This window comes from Crinia signifera, chromosome 2, assembly GCF_055691185.1.
Source record: "Crinia signifera chromosome 2, ASM5569118v1, whole genome shotgun sequence".
NCBI classification, from domain to species: Eukaryota; Metazoa; Chordata; class Amphibia; order Anura; family Myobatrachidae; genus Crinia; species Crinia signifera.
Genome location: NC_139218.1, coordinates 311,279,523 through 311,292,776, shown reverse-complemented (window position 1 = coordinate 311,292,776; position 13,254 = coordinate 311,279,523). Strand labels below are relative to the sequence as shown.

Here is a 13,254-nt window from a genome sequence, read left to right as displayed (position 1 = left end):
GGAGAACTAGAGTCAAGAGGAGCAGAAGTAAGGGTTGCATTGTATAGGAAAGTGGCTTGTTCAGGCCATGAGAAAGAGAGAATAGGGGAGATGAATGAGTCAAACAGGGAGGACAAGGAAGTGGTTTCAAAAGCCTCAATGTTATCATTAGTGGTGGTATACTTAGCAGGTAGAGCTGGAGAAGCAGAGCGAAATATATTAAAAGTGAGCAGGTAATGTTCAGAGAGGGGAAAAGGGGAGTTGGTGATATCAGAAATACCCCAATGGTGAGTGAAGGACCAGATCAATGAGCTGGAAAGGCCAAGCGGTCCACTGGGGGAGACCAAGCGAAGATGTGCATGTACAAAGGGGATATCTTTTGGGATGTTGAAATTTCCTAATATAAAGGAGGGAATGTAAGAAATGAGTAAGCCCAGGAAGCTGTCGATAAATTTGGAGGGAATGCTAGGGGGATGCTAAATGACAGCTACTTGAAGATGAACAGGTTGAAGACTGTGATTTTTTTTCTAGATGTTTGGTGTACTGCTGTTAAACTATTCAATTTGACAAACTCCCCCTGCCTATCCCTGAGCGGCACATAGCCAGCTCTTCCTCCTGTACATGCATAGCAGCGCCTCTTATAGGGACTGCTCCTGCCACAATTATTTCTATTGTTTTTTTAAATTAATCTTTCTGTGTTTTCTCGAATTGTTGTTTGATTCATACAATTGTGTGATTTTGAAAGTCCGCTGTGAATTGTATTGTGTGTAGTATACAACTTAAATACATGAAATATAGTACAAACCAATGTGAATATCACACAGGGACTCCAGCTTCTCTATAAATCAGTGTTGTCACACTACAACATGCAACTGCAAGTATGCAGTAAGAAATAACATCACTCACTACACTGCTATATAAAGCCAGTCTGCAATGAATGCTCAACAAGTACCCCTAATATCAGTAAATGCAGCAGGAAATAATGATGCGTACGGCCTATAGAAATAGCTCTCTGCTAAGTGAAATGTTTTATGCATAGGCATGCCAGCAACTTTTGGAACACATAAGTCACTGAAAGCTGTATTTTAATGGAAATCATGAAAGGTGACTTACAGTATTCCTAGAATAATGGTAATAATAGTAACAGACGCTTGCAGTTATTTTAATCATTATGAGATCTGGATGTTCTGGGTTCTAGCACCTTTTCTGCCATACTGTAGCCATCTTTGTAGAATACAGTCCGTGCCATGACTACCTATTATAAAAGGAGAGGGTACTTACTGAGTGTAATTCCTCTTCTGGAATACTCTGTTGTATATTTTGTATGAGTTAAAGTTAAACATTCTTTAAGCTGTGAATGAACAAGATCACGATCCTTCATAAAGCGGAGTTCTAGGTAATGTCACACAGGAGCAGTTCTTCTTTCACGTTTTAGTCGCGGTATATAAACGTTCCCATTTGAGGTTATTCCGTTACATCAGTGAAACAGAAGGTGTCCTCTGTGTGTATGTGTGTGTCATAGGAGCTTCATTCGCTGACTTAGCAACCTGTCCAAAAGTAATGCTCTCCATTTGAAATCCATTATAATGCTCATTATATGTGTTATCAGCCTTTAATAATAAAAAATAAATGGTCAGCCTGCATTTTTGCACATGGTACCAGTATGAGGCTTGCTGAGTATTGGTGGGACCCACTGCTAGGTCTTCTATGCAAGGCAAGGACAATGTTTAGGTGGACACAATTCTCTACAACCGCAATGAATCCCAACAAGCACCGGAGAGACAGTCTGATTCTGTGTGGTGCATGAACATGAGCAAAGATGGTGGAAGGTGGAGAGGTGAAAGATCATTGTAGAAATATTCAGACCGCTATTATTATTATTAATGCACCCTCCATGTACTAATGGCCCTGTAGAAGTCTCTCCAGTTCTTGTGGCAAGGGCACTTCTGTGGTTCTCTTCCAGTACAGTTGCGCAATCCTTTTTATTTTTCTTTGGCATCTTTTTGCTGCATGTCCGTTTCACAGGCGCCCAAATCACTATTGCATAGCATTAGATGGCATATCAAAGCCTTGGATAATACCGCTTTGTACTCTAGCATGGTAATGTTCTTTTCACATTGGGGTTGTCATGAAAACTGGTGAAGTCAATATGAACTAGTAAGAACAGGTGGGAGCAGAGATAAATCTAATCCACTAGTATTGTAAAAGAAATAATAGTTAAGCAAAGGGTTAAAAAATACCCTTCGACTGGCAAATGCATAAATGTCATGCAGAATGTTTGCGATCCCAACACCAAGGGGCCCTGTGGCAGCACAGTTTAGGGGTCCTTAGCTAGTGGTCACTGCAGTAGCTGCTATCCCAAGAGTTATGCCATTACATTACTAAAACCCCTGGCTATGATTTCTGTGATTAATGCTAACTTCTGAATTGCTATCTGTGCTTTAATGTATGGAAATGCTTATATTTTATAATATGGGTTATTTTATAGTTTTATAATAGTGTCACTTAGCTGTCTCCTGATTGTACGTTCGCATCACTTTTTTAACATTATTATTATTACTTGTTTTTGTATTTATGCAAAGTAATATTGTTTTTATTATTATTATTATTTTTGTGCAGCTTAAAAGCGCCAAAGAGAGTGCAGATTGCAACACCCACGACTACCTCACCAAAGTAAGTACCGTGGCATATCCTGAGCTATCATCACCCGGTTAGCATTATCCACTCCTGCAGAATGTTCGACACTAATTCCTCATGTAGTGCCCCTGATGCTGTAATTGTTTGCATTGTTTGTCGTTTACAAGGCTTGCTCATCTTCCTCATTGAACTGGCACTGTTTAGGAAACGCAAGGAAATAAATCACCTTCCATTGTTGTAGGAGGAAAAAAGATGAACTGTCTGCATGAAAGCCAGTATAAACTTTGCTGAAAAATATCCATTATTCTGAGAAGCAATTATTAGGGTTCCATTCATTTCCTAGTTTCATTTTTATTAATTACATGGATATGCTGTAAGTAACATTAATCAGGAGAGGATTTGCGAAAACAGAGAGGAATATTTTGTGCGTGGAGATTACATTTTTTGGTCTAGGCACAACTTTAATAACATTTTATTAAACACATGAATTTCATTTGTGGTTTACTGTCAGTGCTATAGGGCGAATCTAAATCGAACGCACCCCCCCTGCGCTGTCCCACCTGGCCGATGCCGTCACCACGCGAGGTAACGGTGGCCATTGATATCGATGTGGCGCCAAGTCTGCCCGTTTGTACACCCCATTAGGTTTCAGTTGCCCATACACAGGCAGATCTGGTCAGATGATAACTGCACCCTAAAAGATAATAGGCATCCAGGAGTGGTGTTTCTAACAGTCCTGATTAGAGGTAGATAGGAAATGTATCAAACCTTTTATAGTGAGTAGATACCCAGAGAAAGCAAGCTGCCTATAAGTAGCATTTAGCAGGTGCATTCTGTAAAATGATACGCAGAAGTTCATTGGTTTCCACAGGCAACTTCTCCGCTTGTACTTTATAAGTTTTGATACACTTCCCCCATAATACTGTAGCTCACAGTCAGATGTTGGTGATGCTGCTTGTAGTTTATGCCTACATATGCAGTTACCCATTTCATCACCATGCATGCAGTAAGCCCATGATTAACTTTCCACAATTGTTTGTGTTGGAATGTTTTGTTATAAGAATATATTAGCACACTTGTTATATATGCGCAGCCTGACTTAGCGTGGAGCCTGCAATCTGATTCTTCCAAATTAACAGTTTGGTGTATTGGCGGCACTATAATATAAAGAGGCAATAATAAGATATCATAGTTACATGCATTCACACAAATCGTGCTGTGTAACAAATTACACGTAGTGCCTTTATGGCCATTTGCATAAAGACACAGACCGGGGACAGCAGCAGATGACTATGCAGAAGAGTCATATTATTGCATTTGCCAGCAGAATAAAATGGCTGTACAGGGACTGGCTGTGCAGCATAGACAGGCAACGGAAGACTGCAAAGCAGTAATCAGGGCTCAAAGGAACTAACCAGCTGTCGGATAATTCAGTGCCTAATCCACTGCATTGATCTGTAGGTTTAAGATTCAAGAAAGGCCTGACAGCATTGGGTTTTCAAGTCAGACTGCAGGGCCTCAGGGCACAGAGCTGTAATTTGGGGGAAGTGGAAAGTATTGAGTAACAGGAGGAGTCAGGAAAGAGTTTCAAGAGTCTTACATATTGCCGCATACACGGTCTGCATGTACAACTAGATTCTCATTATGTGGCACCTACACTGCATGTTTATGTGAGGAATGCAAGACCCTGCAGTCATACATAGTGTATAACATGCATTTTACTGTAATCTGCTGATTGTTTATGATGCTGTGTGCAACCGATTATTCCGCATTGAACAATGATTCAGCAATGTACTAATTAAACTGATGACAACATGCTTTATGTGAAATAGTGCAGTGAACACTGGCAAGTAATTGAAGCTGACCTTGCATTTTATAGGATAAAAGACATGAAGTGTTATTTATGTGTAGTGTATGTGGGGCCTGAGGGGATTGAAAAAGATGTAAGCAATGTACATCCTTCAGATTACAATAAAGCTATTCATTGGGCATTATCTACCCCGGTGCTACAGACTATAAAGGTGACTTTTCTTAACACAATTCCAGCTTGCCCCTTTATATCAAGTGTACTTTGAGAAAGTGTCTATTAAACCTATTCACAGTGAGCTGAATTCCGAATTCAGATAAGAGACTGTTGCTGGTCTATTTTAGGAGACCTTCACCTGCTCATCCTTTCATGCAGTCGGCCCATCCTGGTACTTCTGCAGTAGTGGAGGGGAGGCTGGTGCTCTCTGCAGTTGTATGGAAGAAAGGCAGACTAACCAGCCAATGTGACCTGGTCCCATTCCTTCCTTATTTATTTTATTTATTTATTAACAGTTTCTTATATAGCGCACACAGATTCCGCAGCACTTTACAGAGAATAGTTATAATCAAAAACACATACCAAATTACAGTACAAGACCGTTTAGGACAAGTACATGGTTAATATGGATAGTTGCATCAGGGGACAGGACACTGCAGCAATCATCAGGGTTTATATATTCTAAGAAAGGCACATGAGGAGAGAGGGCCCTGCTCGTGAGAGCTTACATTCTAAAGGGGAGGGTTAGAGAGACAGGGGTGCCATGTTACTGAATTATATTGAGAGAGCAAATTGTAACACAGATGGCAAGATGCACCAAGCTTCAAAAAGTAATAAAGTGGAGAGTGATAAACATCCAGCCAATCACAGACTGTAACCTGATTGGCTGGTGCGTTATCAATATCAACTTTATTACTTTTTGAAGCTTGGTGCATCTGGCCCAACTGCTTCCTGTATTTTAGGTCAACACACAGGCTTGTCCTAATTGCCATTGGGTGTGGGCAGAGGTCTGTGTCCTACTGGGGTCCCTGAGAGAAATACTGTATAATATATGTACTGTAAGGCCCTGTTGTAAAAAAAATAATAATAATAAACAAAATATATTATAATACTGACATTTACATATTATTATTATTATTATGTACATGTGGTAGGGAATGTAGATGAAGAGTTCCCTTGGGGCAAGGACTGATGTGAATGGTCAAATATTCTCTCTATAAAGCGCTGCAGGATACAGTATGGATGCACCATATAAATAACTGGTAATAAGTAAACAAATTAGCAATAAAAGGTAACCGTGACTTAAGATGGGTACACACTAGACATCACTGCAAGCAGTACAATGTCACACAGGATTTCCCTTGCACTCCCACTCCCAAACAAATTATACAGTGCATACACACTGAGCAATTTCACAATAGATAGATTTAGTGGCCACATCATGAATTACAACAGTTGTTGGTGTCACGCTCAGATTGAGATTTATGTGTAGGACTTCGCTAACGACCAGTGGTAGCGTTCATCGTTAATAATATAGGGCCTAATTCAGTCCTGATCAGGGGCGTAACTAGATATTTGTAGGCCCCATAGCAAAAGTTTGTACGGGCCCCTTATTTAGCAACTGATGGTGATAAATGTATGTAAATCATATTACTTAAACAGTAAAGATGGGCCTCCCTCAGCTCTGGGCCCTATAGCAGCTGCACCCCCTGCACCTTTGGTAGTTTCGCCCTTGGACCTGACCGCAAAGTACCTTTTTTCTCAAATGGACAAAACCATGCTGCACTGCAGGTGGGGCAGATGTAACATGTGCAGGGAGATTTATATTTGGTTTTCAAAAGAAAAGGGGGGAGAAAAGCAGAAACTCGGGTGGGGTGCACTGTAGGTCTCCTAGAGTGCACCCCACTCGAGTTTCTGCTTTTCTCCCCCATTTTCTTTTGAATATGATATGTTATAACTCGGGGGTGCACCACTGAGCATCACACACACAACTTGGGACCCATTAGGTCATAGTTGATAGGTGATGTTAAATAAGGAATTATTCAATTAATTATAATCAGTTATGTCTCCTAATATAGCCAATTAATACATCCAAATTCTCTCTGATCAAATAGTGCAGTTCCCCCAAAAACCCTGGTCTAATAGATTTATATTTGGGTAAGATATTCTGTGCCGGGTAAATACTGGCTGCTTTATTATTAGACTGCAAGGGTGCACATTTACTCTGCACATGTTACATCTGCCCCACCTGCAGTGCACATAGTTTTGTTAATTTAAGAAAAAAGGTGATTTGCAATCAGGTCTGCGCATACACGGTACAAAAAATGTTACTATGGCTGCTCATTATTGTGCATATAGCTTAAAATGTCATCTCGTGTGTACACACCTTTACTGTACAAGACAATGTACAAGGACAAGTAGATGATACACATTACACATTGCCGAATCAGCGGTCATGTTTCTGCCTCCCTGGTGTTTATTTCAGTGGCATGACCACTGATGCAGTGTCATTGTAGTGAGAACCCATGCATAAATCATGGGTTCTCAAACTGTTTTGCCCTAGGGCCCCACCTGACAATAACAATTATTACAGAACCCCAGCAATTACTGCAGCATGGCTGCCACACATGGCCGGCAGACCGTGCATGAAGTGAAGTGACTTCTAATGCAATCCTTTCATTTCTTCCACATTTTTCAAAGCCTGTGTCCCTGTTTTTTTTTTATGCATTCATGCAAATTTTACATTTATACGATCCATGAATGCTTTGTGAGTGGCAGAAAAATGCAGAGGGTGATGGGAGTGCCAGTGGGGAAGGCAGGATTGGGTAGATGGGTGCACCGCTCACTTATGAAATATGTGAAAAATATGGCAGGGTGGACAGGGGGAGTCATTCCTGCCTCCCTAAAGTAAATTGTATGATCCTCAAGGCAATGGGGTCAACCATACTTCCTTCCCAATTGCCCAGACCAGCATTTGAGACTAGGCAAGGGGAAAAATCACAGCTGGTCAGGGCAGTTGGGCACTTAGCCCCTTTGGGAGAGGCATGAGTTAGAAGCCAGGATCCTTTGGCAAGGCACTGGATCACTTTGCTTCAAGTGATATTTTGCACGGCACGTGCTCATCACAACATGCCGAGATGGTTCTGACCCACTATAGCTTGATAATCCTTATCAAACAATATTTATACAAACAAATATTGTACTCTAACACGACACATAAATAAGGATGGCTCTGCACAATTCTGCTAACAGTTGGAGACGATTGATGAATAAGGTAATGGAATGACAATTGTAGCTGCTACAAATCTGGCTCCTGTAAGCAGCTGCATTATTAGCCACCAATATTAACCCTTTGAGTGACAACATTTCTGTGAGAATTGTGCCAAATATCCACTAAAAACGCCAGGGTCGTTGTCAAGGTATATGAATCACTTTAGTTAGTCCTGGTAAATGATCTGTTAAGTTAAATATTGTGACCTAAAAAAAAAAGAAACAGCCAATGTGAGCTAGGCTGGCATTTTTAGTGGAAGGTAGACATAAAAAACTAAAACTTGTTGATTACAATGAAAGTTTGATAGCGTTTCGCTGGCCCTACACCTAAAGATCTATTGTCAGATCTGGCTGGTTGGAACAGAAACCTGGTAACTTTTGGGAGCAAATGACAGTTGTCCATTTACTTCGAAATACTGGAAAACTGATAAAAACAGTCATTCAGGTATTACCAGATTTTTGTTCCAACTAGCCAGATCTGACAGTAAATCTTTAGGCCAGCTTCATTTGAAGTGACTGAGACCTTGCATGCATTCTTCAGTAAATAGTCTTTAATAGTGGCTATGTTCCAACAGGGGTGGATACGAAATCATGGTAGTCGGGATCCCAACAACCAACCGAATTACGTGCGTTACATGTATTCATTCTGAATGAATGCTTTTCAAAAGGGGAACAGTGTTATTGGGATGCGGTCAATATGCCGGCGGTCGGAATCCCGGCGGTAGAAATACCAATGCCGGAAACCCAACCGCCGCAGTGCCGGCACTTTGTCCCTCTATGGGTGTTCATGACACCCATAGAGGGAGAATAGAATAGTGTGCCGAACGTAGCGGTATTTCGACCGCCGGGATTCCGGCTTCTGTATTTCTACCACCGGGATTCCGACTGCCGGCATATCATACTGGACCCGTCATTTGTATGTCTATGTCCACAACTAAAATAATACTTTTATGTTCATTTAACAAGATAATGTTACACTATTGCTTTATACTGTAGCAAAGAACTGTGGAAACTCATGTATACACAATACATGAATTCATATATTTTTTGTTTACATATTACTGCTATTAATCCTATTTTATTACATTTCAGCTGTGACTGCTTTTTATAGCGACACAGCAGAACTGAGACCTCTGCATTTCATTGCATCATAATTTTAGCTGCTTATAGACTAAAAAATATTCAAATTTCATTTCAGAGCTGCTCATCCCAGCACCCCATAACCTCTTCTGATCATTTCTCTTCTGCCTGTCCAATTTCTGCCAAGAAACTGATTAAGACAGGGAGGGTGTATAGCAATGTATAGGCACACATCCAGTTGGTATTGCTGAGCAATAAAGACACTTTATGTAAAACATAAAGCAATGCATTAAAGTCTGCAGACCAGTTAGAGTCTGCAGCAAAAGGATATTTCCAGGTCCCAGCTATAAAATCTGTTCTGCTTGATATTTGCTGTCATAGAACAAATAAAGGTGATCTAATTTATGGTGAGCAAATCTGATTCTAACTGTCGTTTCTCCTGTACAGTTTAGAAAATATTTGCTTGCTGTGGCTGTGCAGTTTTGGTACTGTTTTTCTGTATGCTGGTAACCTTGTTTGTCCCCAACGGTATTTTCTACCCTTTTTGATGGTTGTGTAACTCTAGATTACATTTCCTACTTCCTAATTAGCAGATGACAAGTTCTTGTCTGTGATAGGCTGTACATTATATGACATACCACCCCCATCTTATCAGAATTTTAGGCAGTGGGCAAAACAACCTATTCACAAGAATAAATAAATATAATAATAATAATAATAAAAAGAACATCTTAACCCCCCCCCCCCCCTGCACAATCTCGCCACATGCTTCCATTCAGCTCAATACATCCACCAATTGGCAGACTATTCAGTGACTGGCTGCACACTGGTTGTTCAAATTATGTGTAATTCACAATCAGAGCAGCTGGGCAGCATAATCTACCTGCCTCCAAAGAATCACCGGAGGCACCAGCTGTCGGGGGGCACACAACTACCCAAAGACCCCAAGATTCATGGTGCCCTGTGCAGCTACAGTGTGAGATGGTCATGTGGCATCCCAATAATTATTGATCCAAATACTAGCTGTGAACAACATATAATCTGTATGCTATGTACTCCCTCTAGAAAAACTAGTATATTTATTTATTATACTCTCATTAGCTCAACTAGCCTTCCAATATTATGAAGCTGTTTACTAACATTGTCACTTTCCTTTATGATTCTACATACACACGGGGTGAGCAATCTGATATGATGATGAGCAGGACACGTATTGGGAAAGAAGGGAAAGACTCTCTTTTTGTTGGGGCACTCTTATACAATAATTAATACAATTAAATGAAGAAATTTAGTAGAGAGGAGTGAGCATGTGACAGACACAGGTAAGTCAATTGTAGGTAAACCCTTAGACTTTAGTGATACAATATTGGTGTGTTCAGGGATGTTCCCTGATACAAGTATTTTTAATTTGTTAAAATTTAGCTTTTAATTAGCTAAATTTTAACAAATTAAAAATACTTGTATCAGGGAACATCCCTGAACACACCAATATTGTATCACTAAGGGTTTACCTACAATTGACTTACCTGTGTCTGTCACATGCTCACCCATCTCTACTAAATTTCTTCATTTAATTGTATTAATTATTGTATAAGAGTGCCCCAACAAAAAGAGAGTCTTTCCCTTCTTTCGCAATACTATACTCTTACTTTCTAGGGAGCACCTCCACATTTTCTATTTTTGAATACAAGTCTTGTACTTATATCTATAAATACACAATACTGTGGAATTGAACATACTTCACTATATATATTTGTTCATACCTGTGCCCTGGTCACTTCCCATTCCCCTTTCCCTACAACAGATGAGCAGGACACGCCTGACTAGAACTTGAATACATGTAGTCAAAATCTAGTCAGATTGTTTAGCAAGTAACTTCACATCCCTCCTTGGGCCTGATTCTGGTTGGTTTGCAAAAGCAAACTCCTTCCTTAATGGACAAAACCATGTGCACTGCAGGTGGGCCCGATGTAACATGTGCAGATAGAGTTACATTTGGGTGAGTTATTTTGTTTCTGTGCAAGGTAAATAATGGCCGCTTTATTTTTACACTGCAATTAAGATTTCCGTTTGAACACACCCCACCCAAATCTAATTCTCTCTGCACATTTTACATCTGTTCCACCTGCAGTGCACATGGTTTTGTCCATTAACCCCTTCCCGACATTTGACGTACATGTACGTCATGGCCGGGATGTACTTCCCGACACATGACGTACATGTACGTCATGACTTCAAAGTGCCACCGCGTCTACAGACGCGGTGACAGAGGGACGATGTCTGCTGTCCCTGACAGCAGACATCCTCCCTCATTGCCCAGGGGGGGCAGCGATGCCCCCCGTCATGGGCGATCGCTGCGATTGGCTGTTCAAACGTGAACAGCCAAAAGCAGCGTTAAACTGTATGATGTGTAAAATTTAGACTCTGCTGCCCCCTAGTGTCCAAAAAAATTAAAGGAGCTTGCAATAATGATTTAAAAATAAAGTTTAGATATGGTCTATGTTAGTTATTAACTATTGTGGTATGATTATTTGTCTCACAAGCAGAACATTTTAAATTTTGCAAATAGCAAAATGTTCCATTTTTTTACGACATTTTGGTATTTTTCACAAAAAAAAAAAAACTATCGACCAAAATTTACCACTAATTTAAAGTACAATGTGTCACGGGAAAACAATCTCAAAATCACTGGGATAAGTAAAAGCAAAAAAAAGTTATCCCCACTTAAGTGATACATGTCAGATTTGAAAAAAAGGCCTCTGTCAGGAAGGCAAAAACATGCTGCGTCGGGAAGGGGTTAAAGAAGGAGTTTGCTTTTGCAAACAAAACAGAATCAGGCCCCTTGTGTACCAAATTAGATCTAGAGCTTTATTACCACTCCCCTGCCTCTCCCTGTGAGCCACTCCCCTGCCTCTCCCTGTGAGCCACTCCCCTGCCTCTCCCTTTGAGCCACTCCCCTGCCTCTCCCTGTGAGCCACTCCCCTGCCTCTCCCTGTGAGCCACTCCCCTGCCTCTCCCTTTGAGCCACTCCCCTGCCTCTCCCTGTGAGCCACTCCCCGGAGTCTTCCTTTAAGCCGCTCCCCTGCCTCTCCCTGTGAGCCACTCCCCTGCCTCTCCCTTTGAGCCGCTCCCCTGCCTCTCCCTTTGAGCCACTCCCCTGCCTCTCCCTGTGAGCCGCTCCCCTGCCTCTCCCTGTGAGCCGCTCCCCTGCCTCTCCCTGTGAGCCGCTCCCCTGCCTCTCCCTGTGAGCCACTCCCCTGCCTCTTCCTGTGAGCCACTCCCCTGCCTCTCCCTGTGACCCACTCCCTGTGAGCCCCTGCCTCTCCCTGTGAGCCACTCCCTGTGAGCCCCTGCCTCTCCCTGTGAGCCACTCCCCTGCCTCTCCCTGTGAGCCACTCCCCGGAGTCTTCCTTTGAGCCACTCCCCTGCCTCTTCCTGTGAGCCACTCCCCTGCCTCTCCCTGTGAGCCACTCCCTGTGAGCCCCTGCCTCTCCCTGTGAGCCACTCCCTGTGAGCCCTGCCTCTCCCTGTGAGCCACTCCCTGTGAGCCCCTGCCTCTCCCTGTGAGCCCCTGCCTCTCCCTGTGAGCCCCTGCCTCTCCCTGTGAGCCGCTCCCCTGCCTCTCCCTGTGAGCCGCTCCCCTGCCTCTCCCTGTAAGCCGCTCCCCGTGAGCCGCTCCCCTGCCTCTCCCTGTGAGCCGCTCCCCTGCCTCTCCCTGTGAGCCGCTCCCCTGCCTCTCCCTGTGAGCCGCTCCCCTGCCTCTCCCTGTGAGCCGCTCCCCTGCCTCTCCCTGTGAGCCGCTCCCCTGCCTCTCCCTGTGAGCCACTCCCCGTGAGCCCCTGCCTCTCCCTGTGAGCCGCTCCCCTGATTCTCCCTGTGAGCCACTCCCCTGATTCTCCCTGTGAGCCACTCCCCTGATTCTCCCTGTGAGCCACTCCCCTGCCTCTCCCTGTGAGCCACTCCCCTGCCTCTTCCTGTGAGCCACTCCCCTGCCTCTCCCTGTGAGCCACTCCCTGTGAGCCCCTGCCTCTCCCTGTGAGCCACTCCCTGTGAGCCCCTGCCTCTCCCTGTGAGCCACTCCCCTGCCTCTCCCTGTGAGCCACTCCCCGGAGTCTTCCTGTGAGCCACTCCCCTGCCTCTTCCTGTGAGCCACTCCCCTGCCTCTCCCTGTGAGCCACTCCCTGTGAGCCCCTGCCTCTCCCTGTGAGCCACTCCCTGTGAGCCCTGCCTCTCCCTGTGAGCCACTCCCTGTGAGCCCCTGCCTCTCCCTGTGAGCCCCTGCCTCTCCCTGTGAGCCCCTGCCTCTCCCTGTGAGCCCCTGCCTCTCCCTGTGAGCCGCTCCCCTGCCTCTCCCTGTGAGCCGCTCCCCTGCCTCTCCCTGTAAGCCGCTCCCCGTGAGCCGCTCCCCTGCCTCTCCCTGTGAGCCGCTCCCCTGCCTCTCCCTGTGAGCCGCTCCCCTGCCTCTCCCTGTGAGCCGCTCCCCT

General features: G+C 43.7%; 1 protein-coding gene across 13 annotated transcripts in view; it reads left to right on the top strand.

Annotated features, from left to right (window-relative positions):
- Positions 1-13,254, top strand: part of ENOX1 (ecto-NOX disulfide-thiol exchanger 1) — a 478,832-nt gene that overhangs the window by 455,956 nt on the left and 9,622 nt on the right. For all 13 annotated transcript variants that reach the window (XM_083168953.1, XM_083168947.1, XM_083168950.1 and 10 more), the window contains one exon: positions 2,599-2,652. In XM_083168953.1, the coding sequence (XP_083025079.1) occupies positions 2,599-2,652 (54 nt within the window). The remainder of the gene's footprint in view (positions 1-2,598; positions 2,653-13,254) is intronic.